The 22,538-nt window shown below is 45.4% G+C and overlaps 1 protein-coding gene across 2 annotated transcripts in view; it reads left to right on the top strand.

Annotated features, from left to right (window-relative positions):
• Window positions 1-22,538, top strand: part of OTULIN (OTU deubiquitinase with linear linkage specificity) — a 364,512-nt gene that overhangs the window by 245,980 nt on the left and 95,994 nt on the right. For both annotated transcript variants that reach the window (XM_078687593.1, XM_078687594.1), the window contains one exon: window positions 15,045-15,245. In XM_078687593.1, the coding sequence (XP_078543719.1) occupies window positions 15,045-15,245 (201 nt within the window). The remainder of the gene's footprint in view (window positions 1-15,044; window positions 15,246-22,538) is intronic.

Below are 22,538 nucleotides of genomic sequence, written 5' to 3'. Positions count from 1 at the left end.
TTTGGATCCCTTTCTGCGGCGGCTTGAATTGAATGATGGGATTTCTAGGATGAGCCTGAATGGGTGTGAAGTTAAAACACTGGCATACGCGGATGACGTGGCTATTTTAACCCCATATCCAGAGGAGGCGATGGTGGAAGTAGAGAGGGAGGCCGAATTTTTTGGACAAGTCTCCGGGTATAGCTTAAACAAAACTAAGACTCAAATAGTGTGCAACAGATATGCACAAAATGGACAATACGGAGTAGATCCAAGAGTGGTAAAATCTGCAGTTTATTTGGGGGTGGAGATATCTGCGGATTTGGAAGTAGTAGTGAATAATAACGTGGCTCCCCTACTTGTGAAGGTAAAATCGGATTTAGAACGGCTTAATAATCTACACTTGTCCTTGGTGGGATGTACAAATGTGATAAAAATGCTTATACTCCCAAGATTTTTGTACTTTTTTAGGGCAATTCCGCTATTCTTTGAAGCAAAATGGTTCTCAGCACTGGAAAGAATCCTCAATAAATTTATTTGGGCCCATGGCAAAACGCGCAGAGCTTATCGGTACATGACACTTCCCAGAGAAAGAGGTGGTTGGGGCGCACCCGATTTTAAATTGTATTATTGGGCTGCGGCCATTCAATATATGCAAGGCTTAATAGGGGGGGGAGAAGATCCAAGGGTATGGGATTGCTCTTCTAGAATTTATAAGGCCGTACTTGGTGAAGAGGTGGAAAACTGCTTCATAGCTTGTGTGGAATATGGGCGTCTTAAAAGGACTAGATATAAGACGGAGGAGGCAGGAGTTAAGATATGGACGGCATATATGAAAAAAGTGGGACTAGGAAGGTTCAATCGATATACGAGGTTGTTTAAAAACAGGTCATTTTCAGACGAGGTGTTTGGAGACATAACAATGGAGAGGTGGATGCAAAAGGGGGTAGTAAGCATTGGAGATCTTTGGGGGTTGCAGGGCTTAGTCACTTTTTTGGAATTGAGCACTAAGTTTGGATTGAATAATAAGGATTTTTTTAAGTATTTACAAATTAGGAGTTTTTTGGGAAATAAGCAAGGTGGGTTGGTTGGGTACAATAAAGTAGAGATAATGGAAAAAATAAGAGTAGGGGGGGATTGCTCAATAAGAAGCCTATACGCCAGCTTTGTGTGTGGTATGCAGGATGACTTGGATAAATATAGTGAGAAGTGGGCAGAAAAGTTAGAAGGGGAACCAGGGTGGTTCCAGGACTCTCTGGACTTAGGGCGCACAGTTCTTTGCTCGGCGTCACAGCATTATAAAACTATATATTCCCTCTACTACACACCAGCAAGGATAGCGAAATGGGGAGGGACGGAGGGTATAACCTGTCCGCGATGCAATTCAGGAGATGCGGACATAATACACATGTTCGCGCTATGTCCACAGTTACACACATTGTTACGAAACTTGGAACACTTCCTAGAGACTTCATTGAAGATTAAGCTGAAACTTAAGCCAGTGCATATACTCTTAGGAATAATACCAGAAGAAGGGGAAGGGTACCAAGAGTTTTTTTTTTGGCTATGGCAGTATATAGATTGTGTATTGCTAGGTCCTGGCTAGACCCTAACCCCCCTTCACTACAAGTATGGCTGGCTAATTTATTGTCCTCATATAACATGGAAAAACCAATTTATGCAAGGAAGGGCAGGAGGGGAAGGGAAAGAGGGTTGCGTATTTGGAAGCCAATAGCAGATTGGCGTAGTGGGATAGGATAGGATACAGTTGGAGAACAAAAAAAATTGGACGGGAATTTGAGGAACCGCTTTATGTTCTTTGTTATCTTTTGTTAACTGCCTTTAACTGTGAATTACATAGGCTGTGTATGTACTAGTTTCTTTTTTCCCTTTTCCCCTTTGTAAATGAATAGTTTGTATATTATTGTGTACTATGTTCTACCAGAATAATGTGCTGGATTGTAAAAAAAAAAAAAAAACTTGAAACCGAATGATACCGACCGCACTGGTTTTTCCCTTTTGATATGCGTTGGTCTATTGACAAATGTCCCTTCAGCCTTGGTTGCTGCTATTCATCGCTGCATAGTGTTTGGCTGATAAACAAACTTGTTGATTGGCGCGAACATGGGGAATGCAGGCTTGTTGTGGATTTTATTCCGACCATCAATGCCCGTTTTACAGTTTGAGCACAACGCCCGAGAGGAAGCCAGTGTGACTGCTGATGTCAATCTTGTTTTGTTTTTGAATTATTTTTTATTACAATGGCACTTCCCTACTCACGCAGCTGCTAAACAAAATGCAGTAATGTTGTAAAACTTGTTTTAGTATATACACGTGTGAAAATAGTTTTTTTGTTTTTAAAAACTTTTTATTAGCAAGAAAATCAGGGTATAATACATTCACATGACACAGCTACATGGCTGTAATCATAGCTTCGAAGTTCGGCGACATTACATACTCCAATAACACCTGTCGTAACATAAACATTTCAGCTAACTTATTTCCATGTTCATTCCACTCCTCTTTTTCATTATTCAGACACATCGTCTATCCCCAGTGCAGGTGGGTCACAAATGTAAATGTAAATGTACAGGAATTTATATAGCGCAAATCACCAAGCGGTTTCTAAGCGCTTGCTTAGGGAACCCGTCCTGGTATTCCCCTGTGAGATAACCCCGGCAGGGTATCCGCAAGGTGAAAGCCAGGCATCCCGCTGCGAAGGGCCGTTGTGGAGATTAAGCAAGCTATTGCCCAGAGTCGCAGAGTGTGAACCCGTGAATCGAGTAGGCACCGGAGCGAGAATTGTCGAGTCCATGGACATTTTAGGACTCAGGACCCCGCCGAGCCGGGAATTGAACCCTGGTCCCGGGCTGACCTCTGCTTCCAGGTCTGCCTCCTCTAACCAGTGAGCCACACTTCTCCACAATATAACCTCTAAACTTGTTCCATGCTCCCCACACTTTTTCCCATTTTCGTGGACATCCACAGTGGATAAAGACCGCCTTTTCCGCCACCATGGCCTCATCCATGACTTTGCACCATTCCCGGAGCATAGGTGTTTCCCCCGACCCCTACAGTTTAGCAATATTGCGTTTAGCAAATGTGATTCCTAACGTCACCCAGTCCTGTGTCTGATGCGTAAGATCATTGGGTTCCCACATATTTAACAGACATTGTTTTGGGTCCGGTAATATCGATATTTCTACCGTTTGTGATACAGTTCGCATTACCTTAGCCCAGTAAGCTGCAATTTGTGGACAGTGTGAAAACAGTTTTAATAATAAAGCAAGGGGTACGTTTTTGAGCCAGAAGTTTGTGTTTCGAATTTAAACTATTGACATCCAAGCTATTCCAGGCAAATGTGCAGTAGGGCTAACTTTACCAGCACTGAAATGTGCATTTCTTACAATTTGTCTATGCCTGCTGCTTGCTTTCTCTGTAGTTGCATGTCCCACAGTCACTGCAATACTATTTGTTGTATAAGCAAGGGGTAGTGAAGCTGGTTGCCATTTTGGGTTGGTGGGTCTTTTAAGGGGCAAGTTGTGCTTGGGACTAATGTCGGTGTGGTTTGCACAGGCTGTTTGCTATATGCTGAACTAGGATTTGTCACTTTTACCTTGTAAATGTTTCCCCCTCCCTGATTCTCCCCTCCCCCGTGCACCGTTGGTGTTTGGTACAGTCGTGGTCGCTGCTCTGTGTCCTGGGCAGCATCAGGATAATATTGTAATTTGGGTGTGAAGAGGGAGCATAATTAAAAGGACCACTTTGTGTTGATGACTTACAACTTCAACAAGCATTTGCAATGCAATAGGTTTCGCAAGTACACAATTTTGAGCAATTGCCATTGTAAATGGCAATGCCTTTTATATATGTTTTGGTTTTTAAAAACCTAAATAAAAAGCACTGTCATTTACAATACCAGTATACCTTGTAGTGCTCTCCACACTTTCCTACATTCAAAAGAACACTAAACTCATCCACACTTCATTCCTTCTCCCTATTTAATACCGGTGCACCTTTCTTCTGCCACATGGTATTCTAATCCTCAGTATAGTTCATTAACCGTCATGCTATTCTTCTAATAATTCTCCTACCCAAATCTTAAGCACTGCCCTCTCCTTCTAAACTATACTTTAAACTACTACACAACTATCAAATACAGTTCTGAAAGCATAAAATCACAACTTATCACAAACATACACTGATTAATACAAAGATATAAAACAATACCATTAGCAAAGCAAATTGCTTTAACTTGAACAAAGGGGACACCTATTGCATTTCCAATGCTTGTTGACCATAGTAGTCATCCCAGCGAAAAACTGTAGCGTTGTTGTGGTCCAACAATTGATTTAGTTACTGTATATAAAATTGTACTGTTACAACTACTTACAAATATTACTCTATACACCAAGAAATCCTTTTGTGGTCTCCCTTCCTTTATTCTCCCCCTCCTTCGAGTGATTTATACTATCTCTATAATTGTCCTCCTTAATGATTTCCAGTTGAGACACTGTTGCTTTGTCACATACTCCACCCGGTCTCTCCTGGGTTAACGGGGTTACTCCTGTACTTTATTTTTACTGGCTCATGTAATGCAGCATGGTTGGCACTAGAAACAAAACACGAAGCTACTTTTGATGTCATTAGATTAGGCATCTGTGTCAGACTAGCTGCCACCTTGAGAGGATCTGATCTTGCTCTCAGTTTAACAGAATGTTGCACTTCATACCCGTAGCCAGCTGTTCAATAAAGACCGCAGTTAATGTAAAATTTCTGGTTAAAAGAGCTATTCCTGTTTTGAGTGCAAATTGTGGACTATCCCCTGCCTACCTGTCAGTGCTCTAACCAGATTTGCTTTTGTCTGGAGTAGCCACTAATGGATTAATGTGCGAACGACCATGGCAGTCTCTGAAGATGGACTCTTCCATGTAATGAAGCAGTATGCCGTCACTCAGGACAATGGACACCCTTGTCACCCAGTGGCTGTGTTGTGGGCTGAACCAGCATAGGAATGACACCCCAATGGCTGAAGTGGGCTGAACCATTGCCTCACTGTATGCATGCTAACTGTGGGCTGATTCAGTGTGATGGGCCTTTCCAGTAAACAATAATCTGAAGGTGGCTGGTTCAAAGCCTCTCTATATGTGTTATTTACCCATCTTGTATTTTGTTCTTTATAACATATGAGTCTGGAGATACAGCTAAAGCTGTCTTTAGCCCAGACCTAAAAACTGGATGTTCTACATATTGGGGTTAGTTAGTTTACCCTCACAGTGAAATAAAATCCCAAAGCTAATTCTCTTTGTAGTCCTGACTAGACATTTGCCATACAGGCCTAGGTGGATTAAAATTGTTATTTATCACCTCTGCTAAGGAAAGGGCTAAAAACACACTTCAACATATGTCCTGCTTTGTTTTTAAAATCTGACTTAATGGTGAAATTAGATTTTTGATACCTTACGCAGAAAAGTTACTTCGTGGAAATGTACTTTAGGCTATCTGAGCCAGAACTGTCTTAACACCATTTCTGCCACTCATCAGAGCTCTAAAGCAGGAGTACACATTCTTGGCCGGAAGATCTAATGACCCTGGCTCGAAACACAATGCCATTCCTCTGAGCCCAGGAAGGCAAATGGTTGTAACTCCTGACCACTCAGCGGGGATTTTATATCTGGGAGTGGACAGGAGCATTTGGCAGAACAGAGGGCAACTCTAGCGCTGCCTTGTTTGCCTTGGAAATGCTAGGGAGGGCTTCTCCTATTCATTCTCGGGACCTTCCTGTAGAGCCAGACTAGGAGGGAAAACCAGTTTTGACCCAGTTAGGGCAGTAGCCAGAAGCTGAAGAAAGTCCTGTTTGATGGCAACTGGGTCCTGCCATGTTGGAACAGGGAAGCCTGGGTCCCAGTAGAGCAAAGCTGAAGTTCTTCATAATTTAATCAGGAGACTGCAATAAAATAGTTAGGACTGAGTAGTAGATTTTCCCCAGTCACTGGCCAATGCACAGGACAAATCTGGCACCTCAACCACCACGTCCTCCGAACATCTCTGGACCTGGGAAAACTCTTTCTGAAGGAGAGGGTACTACTGGAAGAAGACTCCTGACATCCGAATCCTGCTGGAAGTATAGGACTCGCACAAAGATTTGAGGACTCCTGACTCCTGAATCCTGGCTGGCACCCAGGGGCTGAAATTACTCTTCAAGGGTCAAGTGGTTGGCCTCCCGTTTTCTGTTTCATAAAAACTTTAAGCAGAAGGTTTACTGACTCCAAGATGACCCAGCTGACAGAAAAAGGACTAGACCCTGAAAGAGATCAGGCTGGAGAGAGACCCAGTGCCCACAAGCCTGCCATGAGGGGTTATGGGCTAACACACTGATTACAAGAAGCTTCCAAGCAATTGGTGGCTAAGTGTGAATGTTAAACCTTTGACTGGGGCATCCCGCTTGGTGTAGCTGAGTTGGTCTGAAATTGCACTTGTAATGGCCATTAGCCCTCCCAAGGAAGACTCATAGAATTTCAATGTAGACTTGTGGAATTCACATTTGTCCGAGTTAGGTGTGAGGTTGGCATTGAGTAATGCGTGGCACACTCGGTCTAAGGCTTTGTCGTGTTCCGTTTGATTTTCTCCGAAAACTAGGATATCGTCACTGTAGTTAAAAGCACTGATATGGGGTCAGGGGTGTCGTTCCCTTTCAATAGCTGTATTCGGAGCGCGCATGTCCATACACAGGCGTACCTTGTTGTCTTGTCCTTTCTTGGGCACTACCACCATTGGTGATACCCACGGAGTGGGCCCTGTGGACCGTTCAATGATATCGGTCCTCAGCAGGTCTTGTAATTCATCATCTACTGCTTGTTGCAAATGAAATGGTACCTTCCTGTGGTGTTGCGCTATAGGTGGTATTTGTTCGTTGATATGTAGCTTGACTTTGAATTGGTTGAGTTTCCCAAGTCATTTGAAGAGGTTCGGGAACTTGTTGACCATGTCCGGGGAATCATCTACCATGTATAGAAGTTCGACGAGCTTGAGGCGTTCTGCTGCCGGCAGACTGAGAAGGCATTCTGCTGCGTCCGGACCTTCAACCACGTGGACGTAGGCTTGAATCTGTCGGTCATTATAGGTTAGAGTCGTGCTGAATCGTCCCAGGCATGGTTGTGGTTTCCTGGACATCCAGGTGTAGACTCGAATTGCGGTTGGCTCCAGTTTTGGCCGGGGTTTCATGCTTTGATATTCCAGGGCACATATGTAGTTCAGGGACGCTCCTGAGTCCAGTACAAACTTGGCGGGATGATTCCCTATTTGAATGTCCAGTTTTGGGTATCTTGTCAGTCTGTCAGGATCCGACACCATGCATATATATTCATCGCTGTCCTGTGAGACAGGTGTGAGAGACGATGATTCCCGGGACTTCGACCTCTGGGATCTGTATGAGCTGGCTGATTGGACGCTCGACCTCCACGAGCGGCGTTTACTTCCTTTCACTGCTCTTGCATGGTGATGAGTTTCTGAATTTGACTTGGTCGTCCTTATCTCCGATCGTCGTGTTTGACAGGCTGCTTCGAAGTGGTTTTCTCTTCCACAGCGGTGTCACTGTTGTCCGATGGCGGGGCACTGTCCTGAATGGGGGTAGTCTTGTCCGCACCTATAACATTTCGAGGCTGGTCTGTTTGCCCGACTGCTTCGACTTCCGTTGCGCGAAGACGTCCCCCGGGAGGTCTGCGTTGATCTTCCTGACTTGCGGTGATCCGAACGGCGCTTTGGGTCTGTGTGAGACCGCATTCGAAACACTTGCTCCCTTTTCTCAGACCTGTTGGCTTCCATCTTCTTAGCATGGTCTTCCGCTTGATCGTTTATGCGAGTAAGTTCCTCTATTTCTTCGAGCGTGTAGTGTCAGGTTCTACTGACATTCTGGGCTCAGATGCAGGCTTTCCAGGCCAGACAGTGCTTTATTTGCTGAGATTTGTGGTGATTTTGAAGTTCCTCGGAAGCTGCCTGACTTTAAAATGGCCGCCGGATGAATGCCAATTTTGTCCTATGTCCGATAAGTGACTTAAAGATGGCCGCCGGAGGGGACATGGGTTTCTATCTTTAATATTGGCTCCAGTGTCTTTGCCGCTTTTCCCAAGGGTGGTCAATATTTTAGACTCACCCCTTTGTAGCTCCAGTCTTCGTGGCACGGCACTCTTTTGTGTCTCGGCGCGCTGAGGAAGCTGTTTTTCAGCTGCACGTTCACAGCGAGGGGGCAGCAGCAGTGGGTTGACAGTATCCCACCCTCGTCGCCAGTGTAATGGCCACTAGCCCCCCCAAGGAAGACTCGACTCGGGAGCTCGATAGCACACTTCTTTATTTTTTAAGTGCCATCGCCCTCTTGTCCTCCTACCCTCTTACTTTCTGTCCCTCCCCTTTCGCCTCCGCCTGCCCTGTCCTAACATCAGGGTCAAGCAAGGCGACACGACAGCACCCAAGTCCTGTCCACCGTGAACTGTTGTGTTTCCGTAGTGCGTCTCAATTCCTGGGCACTTTGTGTCTTAAAACGTTAATATGCACTATCTTCAGTTCCAGTTAACCTATGTTCGAGGCATGTGGGCTGCTGAATTAATATCTTAGCATAGATCGCCGACTAGTGTTGAGTCCGGATGTTTGCACCTTGTTGTCTTGGAAGAGTCTTTGAAGTATCACGAGATAGGTGACTCCTCCCCTGGACTACAGTGCGCATGGGCATCTTCTCCATCTTCAGATTGTTTTTCTCCGCCATTGGGTTCGGCTGCACTTCGACAACTCCAACTTCGGGACCGAAGTTTTCCAACTTTCTAAGGCCAAAAACCTTATACTTTCAACGGTATTGTTTCCGCTCGGTATCCCTCGACTCGACAACTCTTTCCTTCTATCTCTGGTAGTCGACGTGGGCCATTGGGCCTTTTCGATGCCACGTGGGCCTCCTGCCGATGGAAAGGACCCCGTTCAAAAGATGCCCACAATGTCGATCCAAGTTTCCACATAGCGACAAGCATACAGTATGCAACAGGTGCCTATCTCCGGAGCACAGCGAAGAAAACTGTCCAGCTTGTGCTCAGTTCCGGTCGAATAAAACTATCCGGAACCGAAGAACTGCTCGACAAGAGTTGCAGCGACAGGCACCTGAACCGGAAAACATTTTCGACGACGTGTTTCGTCGACGAAAACCATCTCTCCTTCAAATCATTGAAAACATCTGTATACATAATATTTTATATTCATTGATTCTCTCATGAAAGAACTTTTTATCGTCATTTGTTATTTCTGTCTGTCATTGATTATCCTCATGACCATTTTTATCAATTTTATCTAATTAAATTCTCAAATGCTAATTTTGTGCTTGATTATTATCATTTTTTATTAATTTGTTATCACTTGAACTCTGCCAGTATACTTGCTTTTGCCTGGGTACGTTATTTTTTCATAAAGAGAAATGAGGGAAAGACACCACATTTAAGAACACTGGCTTTTGTACAGCCAATTATTGAATCTATATTTGAACAATTTCCTGGGCACGGAGGGTTACCGGGCTCCTAATTACAGAAACAGCGGCGCTCTAATTACTGTCCTGTAAGTGCCTGCCCGTCCTTTGGTGCGTTTCAAGCCTTCTCTCCTTTCTCCCCTTTTAAATGGAGCTCCTTTTCATGCCGGCGGCCCTTGTGTGAAGGCGAGACAGCAAAAGCCGTTTCCGTACCAGATCTAACAAGCCGAGGCTGAAACGGCCACAGAGAGATGGAAAAGTTTACAAATAAAGCACATCATTTTCAGTTAATAAAAACGAGAGGAGCGCTCCACACTACCACGTTTCTCCGAGGCGAAGCAGAAATGCCTCGGAGAAACGCACTTCATTTTTGGGATTCAGGGGCGTGTTTTTCCTTCTCTCCTCTTCCCATTGGCTGGAATGTAAAATTCCAGCCACTGGGAAGAAGAGTGAAAGAACATGAAAAAACACGCCTCGAATCCCAAAATGACGGGGCTTGAACTGACAGACGCCCCTCTCCTCGAATGGCTGGCCTCCGTTTAGGAAGCCAGCCAATGGAGAAGAGGGGCGGGTTCAAGCCACACTCTCTAAGACATAAAGTCTCGGAGCGAGACTGCGCAAGCGCTGCCTTTTGCTAGCCAAGACCTAAAAAAGACTTTGGGACATCCCCTTCTAGATCTTTCACACATCCTCCTTTCACTCATAACATGCCTTATGTTCCATATTCTCCTACACCGCCACATTGTGATGAGGGAGACGACATGGGTGAAGACCCTCAACAGGATTTTATAGACCAAGATGATCAAGGAAACCAGGATCACACATGGGACGATCAGAATGACCCTGATGATCCATATGATACACAACCCATACCCAATCCCTCGCCATATCCCACAAAGCCATCTCCTACTGACGACACTGTCGCTTTTAACCAGTTAGTTGAGCAGCTCAGTATCATGGCGTAAGCATGCACACTGACCCTGTAGAGGAGGATTTCCTATTTAACACCTTCCCAACATCAGAAAAAAGTGTACGTATACTCCCTATGCTAAAGGGAGTACTAAAGCACGCTCCAGACCTCTTAAAAGACCCAGCCAGAGCGCGTGTCCTCAATCCAAGAATTGAAAAGAAATATAAACCAGCCCCTACAGACCCCTCTTATATCAAGTCTGTTACCACTAGACTCTCTAGTTTCTAATGCTAGGAAAAGGGCAAATTCGCAAACAGGTGATGCCCCACCCCACACCCCCCCTCCTGACAAGGAGTCAAAAATCTTAGAAGCCTCAGGGAAAAGAGTGGCCTCTCAGGCAGCAAATACCTGGAGAATTGCCAATACACAAGCTCTCCTATCACGCTATGACAGAGCACACTATGATGAACTGGAGGGATTATTACAACACCTACCAGAACCCTATAAGGCAAAAGCTGATAACCTAATACAGAAGGGAAATTCATCACTAACGCATCCATAAAATGCGCCCTTGATGCGGCTGATACAGTCACTAGGTCTGCCAACTCTAGTGTGTTGCTACGCCGGCATGCCTGGCTCTGCATCTCGGGTTTTAAAAATGAGGTGCAATCTACCATACTCAATCAACCCATTAACCAGGATTTCTTGTTTGGCCCTGCAGTTGATACCATCTTAGAAAAGATGAAAAAAGATACTGACACCGCTAAGTCCATGGGTGCACCTCAATTTAGATAGTCTAGTAGCTCCTTTCGTCGCTCCTCTTTTCGAGGCTCAGGCAGAGGCAACACATCCCAAACCTCTTCAACATTTAAAAGTACTACACAAGGCACCTTTAATAAAGGCTCTAACAGAGGAGGTTATAGAGGGAACAATAACAAGGGCAGAGGACGTGCTGGTAATAACACCAGAGCCTCCACCGCCAACAAACAGTGACTTGTTCACACTCCCTCCAGACCACTTAACACCAGTCGGAGGCAGAATACCACAATTTCTACCAGTCTGGAACGCCATTACGACAGACAGGTGGGTGAGACAAATTATCCAGTATGGTTACTGCCTGGAACTCACTTCTACTCCACCCAACATACCGCCCAAACACCGTCCAATGTCCAAAGAACACATCATGCTGTTACAACAAGAGGTGCTATCCATGCTGGAAAAGGGTGCCATAGATCCAGTACCTTTTCAACATCAAGGGACAGGAGTATTCTTTCTATACTTCCTCATTCCCAAAAAGGACGGATCCCTCAGACCAATATTGGACCTCAGACCTCTGAACCAATACATACTTTCAGAGCATTTCCATATGATCACTCTACAACAAGTACTCCCACTACTCCAGCAAGGCGACTTCCTTGCTACATTAAACCTCAAAGATGCATACTTTCACAACCCTATACACCCAGCTCACAGGAAATACCTCAGGTTCACAATAGAAGGTCACCACTATCAATTCAAAGTTCTCCCCTTCGGGGTAACTACAGCACCAAGGGTTTTTACAAAATGCCTAGCAGTAGTAGCAGCACACCTCAGAAGGCAACACATCCATGTGTTGCCCTACCTCGACGATTGGCTCATAAAAGCCAACTCATACGCACAGTGTGCAAGCCATACGTCGCAGAAAATCCAGCTACTGCACAGTCTAGGATTTTCCCTAAATTACCCAAAATCACATCTGCAACCCTCCCACATACAACAATATCTGGGAGCAACAATAAATACCTCAGTGGCGAAGGCATATCCAAATCCAGCCAGGATAGCCAACATACAGTCTCTCATTCAAAGATTTCAGCCACAACACTCCCTGCCAGCTCGAGTGTTCATGCAGCTTATAGGCATGATGGCCTCCTGCATATTTATTGTCCCTCATACTCGTCTTCAAATGCGTCCCTTACAGGAATGCCTAGCACGGCAGTGGAACCAAGCTCAAGGACAACTAAAAGACCTAGTGTTGGTAGACAGTCGCACTTACAACTCTCTGCAGTGGTGGAACCCACAAAACCTTTCCAAGGGGTGACTGTTCCAAGAGCCAGTTCGACAAGTAGTATTAACAACGGATGCATCACTGACAGGTTGGGGAGCCCATCTCCTTCAATACACAGTCCAAGGTCTCTGGACAGTCAAGCAAAAGACACTACATATAAACCACTTAGAGTTACTAGCAGTATTTCTAGCAATGAAAGCCTTTCAGAAATACTTGTGCAACAAGGCTGTGTTAATCCAGACGGACAACATGACAGCCATGTACTACATCCAAAACCAGGGAGGGACACACTCTCTGCAGCTATCTCACCTAGCACAGAGCATATGGAGGTGGGCAATTCCAAAGAATATTTTTCTCTTGGCAGAACACCTCCCAGGGATAGACAATCAGATAGCAGATCTACTAAGCCGACACAGTCAACAAATACACGAATGGGAGATTCACCCTCAAGTTCGACAACCATTCTTCCAAAAGTGGGGACATACAGAAATAGATCTGTTTGCCACAAACAAACTCAAAATTCCCTTTCTTTGCCGCCAGGTTCCCATACCCATTGTCACAAGGCAATGCGATATGGATGAACTGGTCAGGCAGATTTGCGTATGCTTTTCCACCAACCCCACTGATTCCATTAGTGGCACGCAAACTAAGGCAACAGTCACTCACAATGATTCTGGTTGCTCCCGCATGGGCAAGACAGCCATGGTACACGACGCTCCTAGAACTCTCAGTAGTTCCTCACCAAAGACTGCGCCTTTCGCCACAATTGCTAACACAGAACCATGGAGAAATCAGGCACCCAGATCCCAATCAGATGAACCTTGCGATCTGTCTCCTGAGGTCTTCTAGTTCGGATATCTTAACTTGCCTCCAGACTGCATGAACATTATCAAGGAAGCAAGGCGTCCCACTACCAGAGCATGCTACGCAGCTAAATGGAAAAGATTTGTAATTTATTGTAATAATAACCAAATCAATCCATTAGATGCCTCCATCCAAAACCTAATCTGTTAACTGCTACATCTTCAAAGATGTAATCTAGCATACTCATCCATAAGGCTACACCTTGCTGCTATAGCAGCATATCTTCAAAACAGACAACCAGTGTCCCTGTTAAGAATACCACCTATCAAAGCTTTTATGGAAGGACTTAAAAGAATTACCCCTCCAAAGCATTCACCTTCGCCAGTCTGGAACTTAAACATAGTACTTACCAGACTCATGGGACCACCCTTCGAACCACTTCATTCATGTGAACTACACTTCTTAACATGGAAGGTGGAATTTTTAATTGCCATTACCTCCCTCAGGCGAGTGAGTGCGCTACAAGCACTAACCATTCAGGAACCCTTCATGCAAATACACCAAAATAAGGTAGTGCTTCGTACAAACCCTACATTTATGCCAACAGTTATCTCCACTTTCCACATCAATCAGTCCATAGAATTGCCAGTTTTCTTTCAAAACCCGCAGTCAGTGGCTGAAAGAGCTCTACACACACTAGACGTTAAAAGAGCCCTGCTATATTACGTTGACAGAACTAAATCATTCAGAAAGACAAAGCAACTATTTGTTGCTTTTTCACCACAACATAAGGGTAATCCCATTTCTAAGACCGGAATAGCCATATGGATAGTTTAATGCATTCAAATATGCTATCAAAAGGCAAAGCGCACTTTAACAGTTCTCCCAAAAGCCCACTCAACGCGCAAAATGTGGGGGCATCCATGACTTTCCTAGGAAATATTCCCCTAGAAGACATATGTAGGGCAGCTACATGGTCTTCCATACACACTTTCACTAAACATTACTGTGTTGACGTTCAAGCTAAGCAACAAGCTGCTGTGGGCCAGGCTGTACTTAAAACTCTTTTTCAAACCACTGCAGCTGGTACAGGCGACCACCGCTAGAGGAGAAATTGCTATACAGTCTATGCTAAGATATGAATTCAGCAGCCCACATGCCTCGAACGGAAAATGCTACTTACCAGTATGCATCTGTTCTTGGCATGTAGGGCTGCTGAGATTCATATCAATGGATGCACGTAAAGTAACAAAGAAATTTTCTTCTGTTCCACTTCAAATTCATCCGGGAATAATAAGGACAGACAAGTGTTGGTTGTCAAGTGCGTTTTTCAGTTATTATAGTAGGGGAAAAAAACAAAAATTATATCTGAAAAATTAACCGTGACATGGTGATTCTGGAATCCTTAGGTCACTCATTCATTGCCCCAAAATGTGGATGAAACGTCTGCTTTAATGAAAAACATGTCAAAATAAATTCCTTTTTTCTAACAGGGGAACGGATCTTAACATGCATTTTGTTCCAACCGGTCTGAAATTTTAAGTGTGCCCTTGTTAGCATAAAAGCAAATTCTTACGATCTTTGGTGTTCAATTTGATTGTTTTATTTGTTCCACTTCCATGTCTCTCTACCTCTCCTTTATTGTGAGTGAGCACACCCCAGGTTTGATCCTCGTCACCGAAGCTGCAGATATAGTATAAACTGCTGGACTAGTTGGCCTGGCTTTTTCTGACTGATGTTATTGTCCTTAATATCAACACTTGTACACTGGTTTTGCCATTTAATAATATGTTGAAAAACCTTTATAGTGTTTTCCCTGAAAATGTCCCAGCCCCTGTGGTGAACAGTAATAATGGATGGAGAAAGAGTACAACTGAAGAAGAGGCAATAGCACACAAAGCACACAGCAGTCAAGAGGCACAAATCGCATCTCCTTGTTTGACTTCTCATATTCCTCCAGCTAATCACAAGCGATGTTCTGCGGATGGACCCCAAAATCATTCACCTGGGTAAGGTTTTTGTGGTATCTATGACATTGTAGGGCAAATTGATTTTGAAAAGTAAATGAGGCCTCAGTAGTTTTTGAATAATATACTTCAATCATAAAGTATCAATAGAGTTATATAACCCATTTAGTAAGAATAGCCCATATATTCTAATTATTGTACAGCTGATAGGGTTCAGAGATGTTTGCTCTAGAAGTAGTAGTTAAGCTTCAAAAACCAAAACGGTATAGAGGCACCGGCCTGTCACCACATTGAAAACTTAACGAAACAGCCACGTTTGTAGATTTCTTTAACAAAAATGTCCAGGTTCTGCCCCTGTCCTACTTAACATGCTCACCAGCAGGATGAAAGGATTCCAATGAGAAACATTGATCTCCACACTTGCAACATTGGAAACTAGCAGAGAAATTTCATTTCATTATTTCATTATTGAAAAACCTTTAAAAAGTCACTTTCCTATTATGAATTTGTGATCAAGATGCATACTCTTGAGCTCTCTGCAGTGGAAGACACTTATAACCTTTCATAAATATGTGTTGTGTTCCTAAAATGTTTACAACATAAGACCTGCAGTCAAGCTGCTTACATCCTACATACCTCTTGTTCCTTTTATTTTTGTGTAAAGGCATAAGGGTTGTCTGCAGTGGAAGCCTTTCAATGTATCAGAAGCCTTAGGTTGTACATGTTAGCTACAGCACCACCATTTGAGCAAGGAATCATCCCTTTGAAGCCCCTTGGCTTTCAAAGTCAGATTTGCAGAAAAGCTAAACCTTTGGGTGGCATACTAACTACCCTCAGGATGAGAGAGGTATGTGGCCTGAGATTCAAATCAGCCTATCGTTTGGGGTCCTCATGTTTCACTAACCATTTATTGGAGTAAAAAGTGCGTTGTCATTCTACCTTGACCATACAAGAGCGTTCCGGGTGGACGAACAACACTTCGTTTTTTGTAGCAAAAAAAGAGAAAGGCCATGTAGAAAAGGACCCTCTCCTGATGGATTGTGCTCTGCATTAAGATTTGCCAGTACTGACCAAAATGTAACCCCCTGAGGGTTTACATGCTCATTCCACCAGAGCCAAGAATGTGCCCGCTGTGTTAGCACGTGTAGTCCCGGTCCTGGACATCTGCCAGGGAGCAACATGGGCGCCTCTGCACACGTTCAGAAAACCCTGCTGCCTGGACAGTCAGGTATGTTGGAATGGGCACATTGTCCTTCAGCCCTGCAGGACTTTTAGGTTTCTAATTGTTACGCAGACCCACTTCTGGGGAGGTACTGCTTGGGTATCTATTCTAAGGTAAGAAATCTGTGGCTAGACGTCTCTGTCAGATAAGCAAGTTACTTAACCTTTGTTAACGCCTTATCTGGCAGACACTATCTAGCCGTAGATTCCAAATCGACCCACCTGTCCTCCCTGCTATGAGAGCGGACTTCTAGGGACATGGTTTTTCCCAGTTAAGGGCCTGAGCTTTCCACACCAGTGGCCAGTGTTCTTCATGGATCCATGCTTTGGCGTGAAAAGCCATGAAAAGAAACTGGCATCAGCACGCGGGGTGGTGCCTATATAGGAACAACGGACGTCACTTCTGCGCAGATGACGCAACGCGGAGTCACTTACCGGTGTGCAGGGCTACTCATCAAGAAAAATGTCCGGGTTTAGTCTGATGCCTGGTGATAATTCTACAGTAAGGAAATCTGCAGCTAGGTAGTCTCTACCAGATAAGACGTTACCAAAGGTAAGTAACTTGTTCGTTTTGGACAAATCCTTAACTGAGGACTTTTGATGGGTAGATCAACTTTCTGGCTCTCAAACAAAACTTCTGAGGTGAATCCTGCTACTTCCGTTATAGTGTTTGCTTATCTATTTCTATTTTCTCTCTGCTTCTGTCCTGGGACCTTGACTTTTCAGTAATTGTAGATGGATCATTAGACCTGACCATTACACCTGACCCAGCTCCCCCCAATGAACGTGCAGTTGTACCACTCTTGTGGCAACGGTTTTCCTTGTTCCTGCTTAGTTTGTCTGATTGCCTGATTACTATTTCCTTGACTTCTCCTTGATTTTTCTGCCTGTTTATTTTCTGTTTTTCCCTTTTTTTTCTAGTTATTGACCCTCTTTTTTTTCTACTTGTTGCCCCTCAATTTTTAGGTCAAGCCTGGGCAGCACATACGCTGTTCTGGAAGGCATGCTGTATTAATGTATGGACGTGAAGCTCCTCCCAGTTTTTTCATTGTCTTGTGTCATAGTCCATTGTAAACTGTGGCTTTTCATTAGTCAATAGGCTTAGTAGTCCCTCCTTAGTGCCACCTTTTCCCATTTTGTAACCTCCCATGAGGACATCCCTGTTACATGTGTGTTGTTGCTCGTAGGCTTTAATTACAGCCTCCGAGCACTATTTTCTCTTAAGAGCTCTGTCTTGCCTGCAGTAAAAGGGAAAGGCAGAACACACTATCTCCTAATGCATTTGCAATGCAATAGGCCTCGCGTTTGTGAGAGTTCAAGATATTGGCATTGTAAATGACAATGCTCTTTATTTATCTGTTTAAAAAAAAACATGAATAAAAGGCATTGTCATTTACAAATCCAGTAACTCAAACTCTCGTAAATGTGAGACCTATTGCATTGCAAATGCTTGTTGCCCCTCGTTTTTTCGGCTTGTTGCAATTCGTTTTTCTGCTTGATTTCCCATGTTTTTGCTCTTTCTCCCACTCGCTGCCCGTTTCCCGTCTGTGTCCTGCCCCCTTCCTCCTGCAAAGACCTACTTTTCTCCTCATTTTTGTTCTACTTGTTGCCCCTAATTTTTCTGCTAGTTTTCTCTCAATTTTGGTTTTTCTCCTGCTCTTTGCCCATTTCCCGCCTCCCACCTTGCCCCGCTCACCGTCTCCTAGCTCCCCATGCTCCTCCCATGACCTACTTAATGGAGGCCAAAGCACGGCCGCTCAGCAAGCTGCTACTCCGCACTGCCCTGTACGGTAGAACCTTTCTCTTGCTCCAGTTGTACCTTCTTCTGCACCTGCACAAGCACGCCACACCACAAAGCACCGTGCTGACCTCTTGCCACACCACACCAAAAGTGACACACCGACTCCACTGCACCTACTCCTCAAAACATGCTCTATTTGCAGCACTCCATCCACATTATGAGACTTCATCACCGCCCACGACATTGTTTTCCTCACCAAGACCTTTCTCAACCCCTCACCTGCCACAGACTTTGCCACAGCAATCCCTGATGAATACAATATCCCCCCCCCCCCCGGGCTGCACTAAGGAGGAGGAATAGCCATCACCCGCAAAGAGACCATACGCGGTGTACCACCGCCACTGACAAAACCACCATCCCCATGGAACACCACCTCTTTAAACTACACTGGCAACACACCCGTCGGAGGGACCCTCGCATACCGACCCCCCCAGGCCCACGTTCCAGCTTCTGCAACACCATCGAATACTTTAATGCACCCCTGGGCTTAGACTCCAAGGACGACCATGGCGATCTGAATTTCCACATCGATCACCCCAATGATAAAAACACTGCACACCACACAGATTGTCCACGATCCCACGCACACAGCAGGACACATGCTGGACTCCATATTCACATCTAGCAACCTAGTCCAGTATAGCCACGTCACAGAACTCTCATGGACCGATCATTACATCATCCACTTCAGCATCTCCAACCCCCTCACCCCTACCCTCCAGATAACCTGGGCTCCCCACTGCAGCTGGAACAAAATCTCGGAGACCAACTGGACGAACGCCCTAAACACCTCCAACCACTCCACAACACCAACCTTGAACAGGGATTTAAGAACGTCGGTGCCTGGATCGCCAGATGTGCCTACAGCATTATCCCTATCAAGACCAACAATCTGAGAAAATCCTCCAAAAGGGCCAGCTGGTACACCCGAGAACTCAGAACAGAGAAATGAGACCGCAAACAGCTGGAGAGGAGATAAAGCACCTGCAAAAGCACCTCTGACATGGCAGCCTTCAAGTCCTCCCTCAAATTCTACCACCCCCTGTTGAGGGCAACAAAGAAGACAGCCCTAGCGACACGCATTGAAATCAGCAGCTGCAACACCAAAGAACTTTTCAACAACTTTAAGGAATACTACAATCAGGCAGCCAGCAAAAACATCACTACCTCGCATGAGCTGTGCTACAAAGTTGCCAACATCTTCCATGACAAGATCGCAACCATATATAGAAACTTCGAACCCCAACCTACAATTACGGACTTCTTCGACAGACATGGCACCACCGCGACTGACACATACCACATACTGACAACCTGTAACCTTCTTTCCATCCAGGACACCACCTCCACCATGAAATCCATCAATGAGATGTCCTACAGACCCATGCCCACACCACATCTTCAATCTTGGAAACCAAAGGATTGGCCAGGAACTCCCCACCCTGCTCAACGCCTCAATCACCACTGCAACATTTCACGACACCTGGAAACACGCTGAAGTCAGGACACTTCTCAAAAAAACCTTCACAATCCCAGCTAACTTAAACACTATCGGACAATATCCCTGCTCTCTTTTCCACACAAGGTTATGGAAAAGATCATCAACAAGCAACTCATGACGTACCTGGAACGGAACCACCTACTTGAAGCTTCCCAATCCGGCTTCCACAGCAGTCACAGCACAGAGACCACCCTGATCACAGCCACTGATGACATCGAACCATCCTCGACTGGGAAGAAGCAGCTACTCTGATCCTTCTCGACATTTTGGCAGCCTTTGACGCTATACCTCACCACACGCTGATTGCTAGAACCACCGCATTGGCATCGAAGAGGATGCACTCAGGTGGATCACCTCCTTTATCACCAGAAGAACACAGAGGATCCACCTCCAACTTTTCACCTCTGAACCCAAGAAGATTACCTGCACTGTCCTCCCGGGCTCATCCCTCAGCCCATGCTGTTTAATGCATGCATGATTCTGCTGGGCAACCTTGTCAGATCGCTCGGTCTCAACATAATCTCCCACGCAGATGACACCCAACTCATCGACGACCCCACCATCACCAGGACCAATTTCCACAGATAAATGACGAGCTTTGCCGACTGGATGAAGAACAACTGCCTGCAACTGAACATGGACAAGAAGGAAGTACTGATCTTTGGCAAAGACCACGCTCTCACTGACGCACCTGGCAGCCCTGCCATAGTACCCCTAGCCAAAGTATTTTGTTCAAACCAAAGCACCTGGCACTATGGACATTAGGCTTAAAGTCAATGAAGCTGGGCTTGGGGGGGTGTCTGATAACAATGTACGAGTTGCTTAGCCTTCAGTAGCTCACAATGATTTCCATTGTTATGTTATGTTATGTTAAAACGGGTCTTTTATAGCGCACGGCTACTCCTAGGAGTGTCCCGGCGCTTTGACGAAAACCCGAGAAAGAAGAGACCGGGGCAGATGCAGGGCAAACAGGAAAATGAATGGGTAAAAAGCCATGTCTTCAGCTCCTTCCTAAAAGCCAGTAAATTACTGATTTTCCTGAGGGAGACGGGCAAAGAATTCCAACATCGAGGCGCCAGGCATCGAAAAGAGCGATCTCCAATTCTAGCCCGCCTGATGGAAGGAACAGAAGCCATAGCCAAAGAAGCCGATCTCGGAGTTCTAGAAGGCACGTAGAAGGTCAGGCGCCTCCTAATCTATCTGGCCCCTACATGGTGTAGCGCCTTAAAGGCAAGAGTCAGTGCCTTAAAAGTAATCCGTCTAGAGACAGGAAGCCAGTGGAGCTTTTTAAGCAACTCCGATGCACTCACTCTTCGCTGAAGGCCATAAATGGCCCTTGCGGCGGAGTTCTGCACCACCTGAAGGCGCGTCAGAAGAAATTTTGGCAGTCCCAGGTAGAGCACATTCGCATAGTCCAAGCGTGAGCCTATCAATGCCTGCACAGTAATCTTTCCATGCTCAAAAGACAAGATTGGGAGGAATTTCCTTAACATTTTCAAAATGCCAAAGCATTTCCCTGTAAGTTCCCGAATCTGAGGCCCAAATGAAAGGCCATCATCAATCTGAAACCCGAGGTTCTTTGCTTTGGAAGAGGCGTCTGCCGGAGGGCACATGTCCGGAGGCCACCAGGCCTTCCATCTAGGATCAGTAGAGCAGCCAAAGAAAAGCAGTTCTGATTTATCGGAATTACATTTCAGACTGTGCTGTTTAAACCAGTCAAAGACCGCCCCCCAGACAGCTTCTGATCCGCATACCGTCAAAGTCAGAGCCCTTTGTGCAGGTGAAAAGGAGCTGGGTGTCATCAGCATAGGCCATGGGCCAGCTGGGCCATTGACCAGATGTAGCTTCCACTATAGAAAAGGTTGTAGACTCCTGCTCCAGAGTTTGCATCTCAGTTAGTAAGGTATACGAAAGGAGATTGGCTGCACTGATGATCAGATTCCCAAATCAAGTGTACAGCATCAAGAGCTCAGAGATCAGTCCTTAAAGGATTTATCCTCCAGGAAAATCCTGGGTTCATTAATCACAATGAGGTCTTGGGGATCCACATTGCCATGGAGGCAGCCTATCATAATGGCTCTGTGTAAAGCATTACGTATTTGTAGTTTCTTAAAGTTGGAGAGCTTGTCCCAGTTTTTGGTCTAAATCAAGATTTCAAACCATATAGAACGCTGCTGCCAGACTTAACCTCCCACGGCAAATCCACATCACACCCCACCACCGGCAACTCCACTGGTTCCATGTGCAGAAGAGCTGCCAAAATTAAGCTGCTGACCCACGGACACAAAGCTCTACACAACCAAGCCCCCCCTACCTTAACCAACACCCTAACTTCCACCATCTAGCGAGTAGACTACACTCCCCCTCCCTATCACTGGCCCATATTCCCTGCAGGAGCAGAAGTGGAGGACGCTTCTTCTCTTACATCACAGCAAAGACCTGGAACAGCCTCTCCACTGAATTCCAGAACCTCACCTCCCTTCCGGAGTTCGAGAGAGCCCTCAAGAACTGGATGTTCGAATGAGCCCCCAGGACCCTCAACCGCCTGGATACCCTATCACGTGATTAGCCGCGCTATACAAATCCTGATTGATTTGTGGTCGGCAGCATATACCACCCACAGACCATGAAAATGCCAAGTCGTTGCCAGTTGGGGGATCATAGTTTTCCCCCAGCTTGACCCGAAGAGGAGAGGAGTTGGCCTAATGGCTAGGGCGGTCGACCTCAAATCTGGGGAACTGGGTTCGAGTCTCGGCAATGACGCTGAACATCCTGTGATTCTGGGCAAATCACTTAATCTCCCCGTGCCTAA

This window comes from Lissotriton helveticus, chromosome 4_1 (genome assembly GCF_964261635.1).
Source record: "Lissotriton helveticus chromosome 4_1, aLisHel1.1, whole genome shotgun sequence".
NCBI classification, from domain to species: Eukaryota; Metazoa; Chordata; class Amphibia; order Caudata; family Salamandridae; genus Lissotriton; species Lissotriton helveticus.
The sequence above is the reverse complement of the archived record's forward strand: the minus strand, read 5'-3'. Positions and strand labels throughout refer to the sequence as shown.